Genomic DNA, 12509 nt, shown 5'->3' on the forward strand with positions numbered 1-12509 from the left:
TGAATGGTAGTGAGGGAGGAGGTGTAGGGGCAGGTGTAACACTTGTTCTGCTTGCAAGGAGGGAGATCAGTGGGGAGGGATGAATGGGCAAGGGAGTTGCATAGAGAGCAATCCCTGTGGAAAGCAGAAAGTGGGGGGGAGGGAAAGATGTGCCTGGTGGTGGGATCCCATTATCCTTTTCCCATAATTGGGAGTCTAAAATTGAAAAACACAGATCTAAGGTGAGAAGGGAGATAGCCTGTAAGGAGTTTGTACGTTCTCCCCGTGACTGCGTGGGTTTCTTCTGCATTGTCTGGTTTCCTGCCACTGTCCAAAGACACACCAGTTCATAGGTTAATTGGTCAATGTAAAACTGCCTGTGATTAGGCTAGGATTACATCAGGGGACTGCCAAGCAGTGTGGCTCGAAGGGCAGGGAGGGTCTAATCTGTGCAGTATCTCAATAAACAAGTGAATGAATGAATAAATACATAGATAGGTATAAATAGGTAAATAAATAAATGGAATTTCAAGTAGACTGAGGAGCAACTTTATCACGCAAAGGGTGGAGGACATATCGAATGAGCTGCCAGAGAAATGTACAGAGGCAGGTACAAGTACAATCATTAAAATATATCTGGAAAGGTGCAAGGATAGAAAAGATTTAGACTCTAAGCTTTAGAGGGATGTGGGCCAAATGCAGGCAAATGGAACTAGCTCAAAGCTTGGCTGCCATGGATGGGTTTGGGCCAAAGGATCTGTGTCACGCTGTACAACAATATGACTGTTTGATCTTTGCAAAACGGTAATGTCAAAACTTATTTCTAACATTTGGTTCAATTAAAAACAATAGAACTGAATTTCAGAGCAATGTATAGTATCTGCAAAGCTACATCAGATGTGCCTCCAACCTCATAAACCATATAATAGAAGTTACAACATACATATTTTTAATTTTATTTTTATTTTTGTTTAGAGATACAGCATGGTAACGGACTGTCCAACTCACAAGCCCGCCCTGTGACAGCTAGATGAACAATTAACCTGCTAACCCATATAACTTTGGAATGTGGGAGGAAACTGGAACTCCCTGAGGAAACCCACATGGTCACAGGGAGAACCCATTATGGATGGTGCTGGAATAGAATCCAGGTAGATGTGCCACCCTGTGCTGGAGACCATTCAGCCCACTATGTTTATACTGGTCAAGAAGGTACCAACTGATCCATCCAATCCTAGGTAGCGATCTAGATTCTTTAGTGTTTTAAATAATCAGAACTCCTATCTCCAGCACTCATTTGGGCCAAGTTCCAAACTTCAGCATCTTTTGAAAGAATAAATATCTCTCTAGCTCCTCTCTAATTTCCCCCTAGGGTAGAGTATTTATTAACCCTTTGCAGTGCTCAGCCAGGTAAGGGTCGGTGAACTTTTTGGGGATCTGCTGCTTGCTCTGCTTCGCAGCACGGACCCTTCCCCTGCTGGGCAGGTGGTGAGATGGCTGATGCCATGAGGGCACCTCCCTCCACTCTTTGAGTTGAGGAGCACCGGCAGTGAGTCCAGCCACTGGGAGTGCGGGGAACAGAATGGAGGTGATCCTCTTTCTTTCATCCAACAGTAACCCAGAGCTCAGCCCCAGGGAGAAGTGGGTGCCATCTGATCAGAATCAGGTTTACGTTGTGAAATTTGTTAACTTTGCGGCAGCAGTGCAATGCAATACATGATATAGAAAAAAAGTACAAAATTGCAATAAGTATGTGTACATGTATATAGTGGAGCAAAAACAGAAATTAAAATAAGTAGTGAGGTAAAGCTTGTATTGATGGAGAAGATTAAGCAGTAACCATGAAGTCATAGAGTCATGGCTTTTTCATCACAGTGAGGACGCCATTTGGTTGGCCCGTTGAGTTTTCACTGACCATCAAGTCCCCATTTATACTAATCCTCCATTAATCACTTCTTCTATACTCCCACTTCAAGTTCTTCCAATTCCTACCACTCACCAACACTCCAGAGGCAACTTACAATGCCCATCATCCTCATGTCTTTGGAATGTGGAAAGAAAGAGGAGCGCTGAGAGAAACCAGTCTTAAGGGAAATGTGCAAACTCCACACAGTCAGGACTCATGCTCACAGTTGGCACTGTGAGGCAGTGGCTCAGCCAGAAACTCCGCTGTGCTTCCCAATCAGTTGGGCCTTGTTACCCAGTCTTTGCCTATTATTGTTGGCCAGCCATGTCACCCACTACAGCTATGGGTGAGATGAACTACTGATCATCACATTCCATGGTCACTGGCCTCTCCTATCAGATTCCTTCTTCTTCAGCCCTTTCCCTCTTCCACATATCACCTCCCAACTTCCTACATCTTCCCCCTCCTCCACAAAACCCACCTTACCCATCACTGGTCTCACCTATCAGTTGCCAGACTGTATTCCTTCCCCTCCCCTGACCTTATTTTGGTTTTTAACCCCTTCATTTCTGGTCCCGCCGAAGGGTCTTGGTCCAAAACGTCAGCTGTACTTTTTTCCGTAGATGCTACTTGGCCTGCTGAGTTCCTCCAGCACTTTGTGTGTGTTGCTTGGACTTCCAGCATCTGCAGATTTTCTCTTGTTTGCAACCCATTTCTTCTGTCCTAGTCTTTCACAACATGTCCCAAATCAATCCTGAGACCAACTTTGTCCCTTACCAGGGTTAGATAACTGGGCTGCTTGTCATACCTGTCTTCTCCTTTTTGCAGCTGTGGTAATCTGTATCTCCAGTGGGCTTTCCTTCAGTCAGGGATGACCTTAAAGTCCTGAGGTCTCATGTTGCAAGTGAGTGTAAGATAGATGCCTGAGTGATCTGCAGCAGTTATGATACTGTAACTGCCTTCGTTTCTGTGACATTTCTAAGGGTTGAATCAGAAATGCAGATCGAGGCCCATTTGACCAGAACCCCGAGTCCCTGAAACTCTGAGAGTCCATTGGAAAAGTTGAAGGCCAGTGTCTGTGAGTCTGAGTCTGCTGGAAGCTGGAGGATGACTTCTCCTGTCGTTACAGCACTCACTGTGGCTGGGAGGGAGGAATGGGGCTTGTTACTTCTTGAGCTCTGTGTTGTTCTGCAGAGCATCGTGGGCATGCTACGTTGGTGCAGGCTGCCCCCAGCACACCTTTGGTTGTTAACACAAACAACACATTTCACTGTATGCTTCAAAGCACAAGTGATAAGTAGAATCCTGAATCTTGAATCTCCCTCTGAGGAACTTCTCTCTGTTTTCTACTGTTGCATTTGTTGTGCCCTATCATCTGAGGTGCACCGGATCCTTTCTTCTGACAAGCTCCAAGACTCTCTAAACAAACAGATGTGTGAATAATTATTACTCCATCTTGAACAATGACATGTGTCACTTGTGGTCATATGACACCAACCTTGTTGCTAGACCACAACGTTGGAAGTTCCTGCTGTTATATTTCTGGCCATTTTGGGACAGAGCTCCTTAGCGTTCCCAGCTGCCATCTCCATGAAAGACGCAATCCTGCACATTAAATCAAATCCAAGGCTGTTTTTGCCTCATAGATTTGACTAGTCCTTTTGTCTTTTAGACCATATGTGACTGTATCTCTGAGAGAATAATCCAGAAACTCTCAAGTTACATGGGATGCTGGAGTTGTGAATGAATAACATAATTTTCCTTTTTTTTGACAGTTTTTTAATCCTTGTTGCCAGTCACTATATATCCTAAGGTCTGTCTTGGATCCTGTTGGAGTTCAGTTGAGCTTTACTCATGTTAATAGTTGCAGGATATGGGAGCTTCAAGCAAAGGCATTTCTCAGTCAAACAGTGTCTTAGTGCGGTGATCTGCAGAATCTCTTCAGTTTATGAAACTGCCATTAATGTAGTTGGGTGGTATACTCTGGGTGAGAGGTGATGGACAAGTGGGAAGAATAAAGTGGGATGAATGCAATTAGGTGGTTAATGACTGCACAAGTAGACCATTTGGCCCATTGAATCTGCTCTATCATTAAAATGGCTGATTGGCCACAATGATCGTATTAATAGGCAAGATAGAGGCCCAGGTGTTCCAATGGAAAGAGGCTATCCTCCACACGATTCATACAGCAGCTCAAGCCGCGGAGGAAATCGTGGATCAGGGCGTGGAGGAAATGGCTCTGATGGGGCAATGGCTGAAGCAGTTACTCAAACTGAACTTAATATAAATTGGACCAAAAAGCCCTTGCTCTCTTAATGCTATTTTTCCTTACTGAAACACAACAAACAACTTGAGGTGAAAGGACTGTCAAGTGTTTTCCATGCAAGCAGATTTTGAGAATTTAATTCGGTTTGCTGTTTATTGTTAGTTACATTTTTTTTTAAAAGTCAGTTTGTACTTTCTAGTGGGAACAGTGCAGAAACTGGTTAAACATGGAAAAAAAAGTTAATGTTATATTGGTGCTACAGTCTGTGGCTTTTCCATACTTGCATATGGATATATAGAACTAGATCTTGCTTAGTTGCACCAGTGCTATTGTGAAATAAAAATCTAAAGTTTTCAGTGAAAAATAAAAGTCTGATTGATCATCCCTCTCAACTCTACTCTCCTACTTTCTCCCCATAACCTTTGATGCCCTTACTAATCAAGAACCTATCAAACTCTGCATTAAATATATCCAATGACTCGGTCTCCACCATTGTGTGTGGCACTGACTTCCACAGATTCGCCACCCTCTGGCTAAAGAAATTCCTCCTTATCTCTGTCCTAAATGGTCGACGCTGTATTCTGAGGCTGTGCCCTCTGGTCCTAGACTTGCCCACTACAGCAAACATCTTCTCCACCTCCCTGAACTCAGTGGACTGAAAGGCCTGTTTCTGTGCTGTATGAGTCTGTAGATGAATGGAGTGTCTTCTCTCAACTTTGACAAGGGGTTTGAAATTCTCCTACTCAGACACAGAGGGGAGGAGATGATCATTTGAGTCCTGCTAAATCCACGATCCTCTGACACGACTCCTGAGCAGCAGTAATTAGTCATGTTCTGGTTAAAAATCCCCAAGTGATGAGGGGTGTGTGGGCATTAAATACTTTCCACAGGAGAATTATCCCATTCCTTTCTGGCACTAGGTTGTTGAAGTGCACTTGACATTTCATTTTGACCTTCTATTGACATATCAGCTATCAGAGCCCAGCAAAGGAAGTTGAACGTTTCGTTGAGCAGTCTAACTCTTCAGTGTCGCCATGTGCTAAACACATTTAGTAAAGTGATTCTGCTCTTCCTTCATTAGAATCTACATCTTCCCTCAAACCCATTCCCATTTTCTTCTTGTCCTTAAGGAGCTGATTCTGACCAGGATGATTCTGCTAGGATCTGTAGTCAGCCCCATCTGCTGGCCCAGCAGTCAAGTCACCTCCACTGCTGAGCACAGTGCCTCCAGGCACCATACAAAAGCTTGTGCGTAATCCTGGTCTAGTACAAGCATGCACACACACGCACACTCACACACGGAACACAGGGCCTTCGGCCCATGTTGTTGTGCTGACCCTTTAACCTACTCCAAGATCAATCTAATACTTTCCTCCCACATAGCCCTCCCTTTTCCTTCATGCATCCATACACACTCACCACTAACACCTAAGCACAATCACATGCACACACACTCACCACTAACACCTAAACACAATCGCATGCACACACACTCACCACTAACAGCTAAACACAATTGTATGCACACACTCTCACCACTAACACCTAAACACAATTGTATGCACACACACACTACTAACACCTAAACACAATTGTATGCACACACACACCACTAACATCTATACACAATTGTATGCACACACTCACCACTAACACCTAAACAAAATCGCATGCACACACTCACCACTAACACCTAAACACAATCGCATGCACATACACTCACAAACACACACTCACATCACTCAGACACATATCAGCATGCTCACTCACATCCTCATATGTGTTACTGTGATTATTCTATGGATTTGATGAGCATGCTCACAAGAAAATGAATCTCAGGATTGTGTATGGTGACATATATGTACTTTGATAATAAAATTTATTCTGAACTTTGCAGATGAAGATGAAACCTCACGTAACAGAACAACTGTGGCATTGATTTGTAATAGCAACTTTATTTGTCCTCACAGAAACTTCATAGATAAAAGTGTACTTAATAACTCTCAGCTAATTGTGTTACTTAATGTTATAAATTACTTTGTTTAATAGAGTCTCATTGTACAAATATCAGTAAAAGTGCTGGTCAATTTCCCGTGGAGAAACCAGTAGCCTGTGTTCTTTCAAGACAAAGATGTCTGATTACTACTGGGAGGTTAAATGATAACAGGTTTTCTCCACTCAAGACTGTCTTTTATCCAAAGTACCTCTTTAAGTGGTTCTCTATTTCAGGATCAAAACTGCACGATAGCCAACTGGGCCTGCATAATACAAGTAGTGCTCCTTAATTGAGTTATATCCAATTTGACTTATGGATTCAAACATCATAGCAAAACTACATTTACTCTGCCTCCAAGATTCATTTTGTACTGTCTCAGCAAACTGAACTCCAGTGCTGGTGTCATTGCTCAATTACTTGTTATTATTCACCAAGGATGGATTCTGAGGTCAAGAAACTTCAGTAAGAATTAGAAGAGGAAATGGAAAGACTTTGGAACATGAACATTGTCCCAATAGTAATATCTACAACTGGTATCATCCCAAAGTCACTACACAATAGCATTAAACAATTAGGGCTACACTGTAATATCTATGTAAATCTTCAGAAAGCCACAATGCTAAACACCACTAGAGTAATCCGAAAGTTCCTAGCAATTAACAGATGAGTGTGCTTTGCTATACCCATACCTCAGCTTTTACCAGCTTGAGTTGAGAGAAAAAATAATATTATTAATAAATAAATAAGCAATAAATCTCAAGAACTTGAGATGAAGAATCCTTTAAAGTGAGTCCGTAGATCGTGGAAAGATTTCAGTGATGAGGCGAGTGAGGTTGAGTGAAGTTATCCTCTCTGGTTTAAGAGCCTGATAAGTAAGAACTGTCATTTAGGCTGGCCGGTGGTGTAGTGCATCAGCACTGAACTTTGAGGCGGATAGTCATGAGTTCAAATCCAGCTGGGTCCCAACCTGGTCAGCAGCAGTATCTGTGCGAGAAAGGCCTGGCAATCTACTTCCGTATTTTACCATGAAAACCCTGTGGACAACTACACTACCCATGAATCAACGATGACACCATGGCACCTAACTGTCATTGCAACTTTTAAGAATAATCTTCCTTAGGTTCTGTTCTTGTTCTGTAATCTGATAACAAAATGAAATAATTCAGATCTAATGATAAAAGTCATAGTCAAGTTTATGGCTGGTAAAAAGACTCTTACTAGGAAATGGTTATCACAGGCGAGCCCAACTTTAAAAGCATGGATGGAAATTACAATGGACATTTACAAAATGGAGAAGATAACAGCATCTGTTAATCATAAGCTGGAACAATTTGATTCATACTGGGAAAAGTGGTTTAACTACATAAGGCCTGATTTTATTCTCACAAATCAATGAATATGTTGTAAAAAAAAAAATCACTCCCTACTTGTACATAGTTTTTTTCCTTTTGCTTGCTTTTTCTTTCCACTCTTTTCTATGAGTGTAAACCTCAGATAAATACTTTGTGGAGATTTGTGATATATATGATTATATGATATATATGATTATATGATATATATGTACAATGTCTGAAATACATCTTACGGAAATGTTTGTTTGATGATGAACTTCAATAAAAAAAATCACCAAAAAAAAAGAAAAACATATTTATACCACTGTCACAGGTATGTAGAATCATTTAGGCAGTATTCACAAACACTATAAATTAAACTTAAATTATACCAAATTTTTACAAGAATGAACACGATTAGAGCAAAGAAAAATATTTTTGTGCAAAGTGATCAATGTGGTGATAGTGCTGTTAAACTGTAGTGATTATGGTTTTGATAACTGAATAATTCAGACTGCTATTTATTGACTACTGATCTGTCTTTAATACCATAATTCCAAGCAAACTCATCTCCACAGTCCTAGATCTAGGACTCAACATCTCCCTTTGCAACTGGATCTTTGACTTCATGACCAACAGACCACAATCAATAAGGGCAGACAGCAACACCTCCAACGTAATTATCCTCCACAATGGTCCTGCAGAAGGTTACATCCCATTCTACACCCTGGACACGTTTGATTGCATGGCTGGACTCCAATCTACAAGTTTGCAGATGTATTCAGGGTATTCCCTATGGCCATTTATGAAACTAAAGGATAACAGAAAATGGATTTCAAGATAGCATATAGTCACATAAATGTACTTTCGATAATAAATTTACTTTGATTATGATTTGATTTTTTTCTAGTCTTCTGGTATCTCATGTATGTCAAACATAGATGCAACATTGTCTGTCAGAGCACCAGTTATCTCCTCCCTTGCTCCGTTTAACATTCTAGGAAACATCCCATCAAACACTGGAGGTTTAATCATGGGGTTATACAGCACAGAAACAGGTCCTTTGGTCCAATTTGTTTATATTTACCAAGGTGCCTTCCTGAACATTTAACCTGTCTGAATGTAATTTTTAAGGTAATTATACTTGACCCTACCAATATCTCTGGCTTCTTGTTCCACATATCCACTGAGTTCTATGTGAAAATCTTGCCTCCAAGGTCTTTCCTCAGCTTAAACCTATTCTTTCCACTTCCTCCCATTTCCTCCCATAAAGAGAAGGCACAATAAAGCAGTTAGCAGATTAGACAGAAGTTAGCTTTATATATGTAATGCCCTGGTTAAGATTTCTACTGCTATGCCGTAGGTATTTTAATTCAGAAGCTTTCTGTAAAAGCTGCGTGTCCCACTAGTAGAATGTTTTGGTTTCAGCTAAAGATAAGAAGCCATGTTGTTCAACTTAGGAAAGTTGTATCAGTCAATTAGGGTGGTAGGGTCGGGAGAAAATTCCAGAGAGAGCTGGGCAGAGAGAGGTTTGTGACAGACAGTCTCGTTTGAGGTCTTTTAGCAGGAGCTGTGGAGCGGGACTCGAGGGAAGATGCTGCAGAATGCCATTAGGAGAGTCTCTATGGCAAGAAGTACTTTGTGCTGATGAATGGCTCCAAGGAGGAGGGGTGAACATTCCTGAGAGAGAACCAGTTCATTTGCGATGGACTTCAAGGGAAGTTTAGAATGTAGCAGACTATGGGTCCAGCTCATGAATAAAGAGATACTTCCCTTATGACTCCAATATGAGCTCCAATGTTATGTCCACATTGGAGTGGGTCCTTATATCTTCTTTTATTTCTTTTTTCCTATTAACTGTCTGATAAAGCTGAAATTGGTAAATACACTTTATAATCTTATGCGGTGTACAATCTGTTATTTCTTGCCAACGGATAACTGTGTATGGGCAGTATTTACACAGCATTCGCTCAAATCGAGGTTCCTTTAATTGGAACATCACGTTGTTCTTGTTTGGTTGAACCCCAAATCATATGTAATTTATGAAAGGTGGCCTTCTCACTGGCGAGTTATGTGGCTGTTGGCAAAGTTAGCTAAAGAGTCAAGTTTGTACACGGGCACTGGTGAGAGGAGGGTTACGTACATCTTACTGAACACGTAAGCACAGGCGAAAGCAACAGAAGAGTTTCAAATGGATTTTATCCAGTGAGGTGTGAGCCGTGCATTCTGGGAGATGCACCAAGGCAAGTTGACATTCTATAAATAGAAAGCTAGAGTTCATGAATCACTGAAACTATCCGTACAAGTGGACAAAGTCAGCAAAATGTTCTAAGCCAAAGTGCAGAAGATAAGTACAAGTTGGTTAGTTAGTTAGAACAGGTTAAAGGGTCGGCACAGCATTGTGGGCTGAAGGGCCTGTACTATGCTGTGGTGTTCTATGTTCTGGACATTGCCCGGATTGGAAGGCTTGAGTTTTAAGAAGAGATTGGATAGGCTGGGTCTGTTTACCCTCCAGTGAAGGAGGCTGAGATGTGACATAATAGAGGAAAATAAAATTATCGGAGGCCTAGATAGGGTAGGTAGCCAGTGTTTCCTATGGTAGAGGGGTTTAAAATTGAAGGGCATAGTTTTAATGTGAGAGGCAGAAGGCTGAGTAGTTTGTTTCCGGAATGAGCTGCCAGGGGAGATTATGGAGGCAGGAATGGTAACATTTAAGAGACATCCGGTCAGGTACCTGAATGAACAGGATATAAAGGGATATAGGATTAATGCAGGCAAGTGGGATTAGTACCGTGAATTTGGGCCGAAGGGTCTGATTCTGTAATCTGTGAATCTCCAACTCCAATACAATGGGATAGCTGAAAGATTAGTGCGATGGTCAGCACATTGAGCTGAGGGATCTGTTTCCGTGTAAATGACTTTGTGGCTATGAAACTTGCTGCCAACATGGTCTGATCTTTCTGTCACCAGCCGCCACCAATGCAGATGACTTTTAACTACTTCCCAAAATGGCCGAGTAAGCCGTTCAATTCAGCAGTTAGGAACGGACAACAGTTGTCGGCTTGTCAGTGATAACTATGTCCAACATCACCAAGTTCAAAAGCTAACATCACCAAGTTCTCCTTAACATCAAAGCTGTCCCAACTGGAGCACCATTGTCCTTCCTCATTTCCCAGTTAGAACCATAGAACCATAGAACATCACAGCACAGAAACAGGCCTTTTGGCCCTTCTTGTCTGTGCCAAACCATTTTTCTGCCTAGTCCCACTGACCTGCACCTGGCCCATATCCCTCCATACACCTCTCATCCATATACCTGTCCAAGCTTTTCTTTAAAGTTAAAAGCGAGCCCACATTTACAACTTCATCTGGCAGCTCATTCCACACTCGCACCACTCTCTGTGTGAAGAAGCCCCCCCTAATGTTCCCTTTAAACTTTTCCCCCTTCACCCTTCACCCATGTCCTCTGGGTTTTTTCTCCCCTAGCCTCAGTGGAAAAAGCCTGCTTGCATTCACTCTTTCTATACCCATCGTAATTTTATATACCTCTATCAAGTCTCCTCTCATTCTTCTACGCTCCAGGGAATAAAGTCCTAACCTATTCAACCTTTCTCTGTAACTCAGTTTCTCAAGCCCCGGCAACACCCTTGGAAACCTCCTCTGCACTTTTTCAACCTTATTAATATCCTTCCTGTATTTCGGAGGCCTGGAATTCTCCAGCACGTGCCATAACAGGGGCTTCAGTCACAGACGAGCAGGGACGGATGCCATCTCTGTACACCCTCATAGCAAGCCTCAGAGTTCACATCTCTATTCCACTGAGCAAAAACTGCCACGTGTAGTTACTGAGACCTATAGTTCACCTGTGTCCCCACAGACCCATGCACCATCCTGGGGACAGTTGCAGATGCAATCAGTCTGGGGAAACCTCCTTACGCAGAGCAGTACCAAAAATAACAGGAGAGGGAAAAGCTCTCAGCACAAAGTAACTTGCTCAATAAGACATCAATGTGAAAACTGCCTGATTGCTGCTTTCTCAAAACAAGTTTCCCCAGACAGAATTTACCACCTACAATGGAGCAATATGCATTGGTTTTTACTGTACAGTAAGCAGGCGCATTGACTCACTTGTCGAACACGACCGCAGCGTACGCTGGCTCGGCGAAGACCACGTCCCCACTCCAAACTTCTTGCTTCGTCTTCAGACCCCTTCCCTTGCTCTCCGCGTCGAAGACTTCTGCTTTTTCCATGTCACCCACCGTCATTTGAGGGAATGAGAGAGACTACGTGCAACAGGACAGACTTTAACCTTAGTGACTAATCTCCAGTTATCTTGACACCGTTCAGATGCCTGAAACTGAGCTTCTATAAATGGTCTGCCTCAGTCAGGCTGGACCAAGTCAAACGGTGAGGGGGAGCACGGAGGACAGGGGGGAAATACAACCTGTCAAACACAACATGCTGGATCAGGTTATAATGGCTGCACTGGTGAAACCACAGGAGTAGGATCTTGCTAAGAGATACCAGAAAGTGTAACATTTTCCTGAGGAATTTTATAAATCCTGGAATAATGGATGTTTTGGCTCTTCCCCTGCTCTGGGAAGGAGGCTGGAGCCCAGGGTTTTATTTTTGGAAATCAGATGTCCTTATCCATCAAAGTGTGACAGCTGGAGAGAGGCAGACATTTGTTAAGAGGCTTGAGAGAAAAGAATAGAGAAGAACTGGTCTCTTCTTAAGCAGCAGTGTGGGGCAAGGTCCTAATATAATAACCACACCCAAGGGACAGAGAGTTTATTATTAGAGATACAGCACGATAACAGAGCCTCCTTCTGTCCCGATGAACCCATGCTGCCCAATCACTCCCATTTGAACAATTGATCTATTAACCTGCACACGTTTGGAATGTGGGAGGTAACCAGGGAACCCAGAGGAAACCCACACTGTCAGGGGAAGAACGTGCAAACTCCTTACAGGGAGCAACTGGAAATGAACCCGGGTCGTTGGTGCTGTAAAGCATGATGGTACTATGCT

General features: G+C 42.5%; 1 protein-coding gene across 2 annotated transcripts in view; it reads right to left on the reverse strand.

Annotated features, from left to right (window-relative positions):
- Window positions 1-11743, reverse strand: part of smyd1b (SET and MYND domain containing 1b) — a 74526-nt gene extending 62783 nt beyond the window's left edge. For both annotated transcript variants that reach the window (XM_059963429.1, XM_059963428.1), the window contains exon 1: window positions 11607-11743. In XM_059963429.1, coding sequence (XP_059819412.1) covers window positions 11607-11743 — 137 coding nt within the window. The remainder of the gene's footprint in view (window positions 1-11606) is intronic.
- Between the last annotated feature and the right edge of the window lie 766 nt (window positions 11744-12509).

This window comes from Hypanus sabinus, chromosome 3 (assembly GCF_030144855.1).
Source record: "Hypanus sabinus isolate sHypSab1 chromosome 3, sHypSab1.hap1, whole genome shotgun sequence".
In the NCBI taxonomy this organism is placed as follows: Eukaryota; Metazoa; Chordata; class Chondrichthyes; order Myliobatiformes; family Dasyatidae; genus Hypanus; species Hypanus sabinus.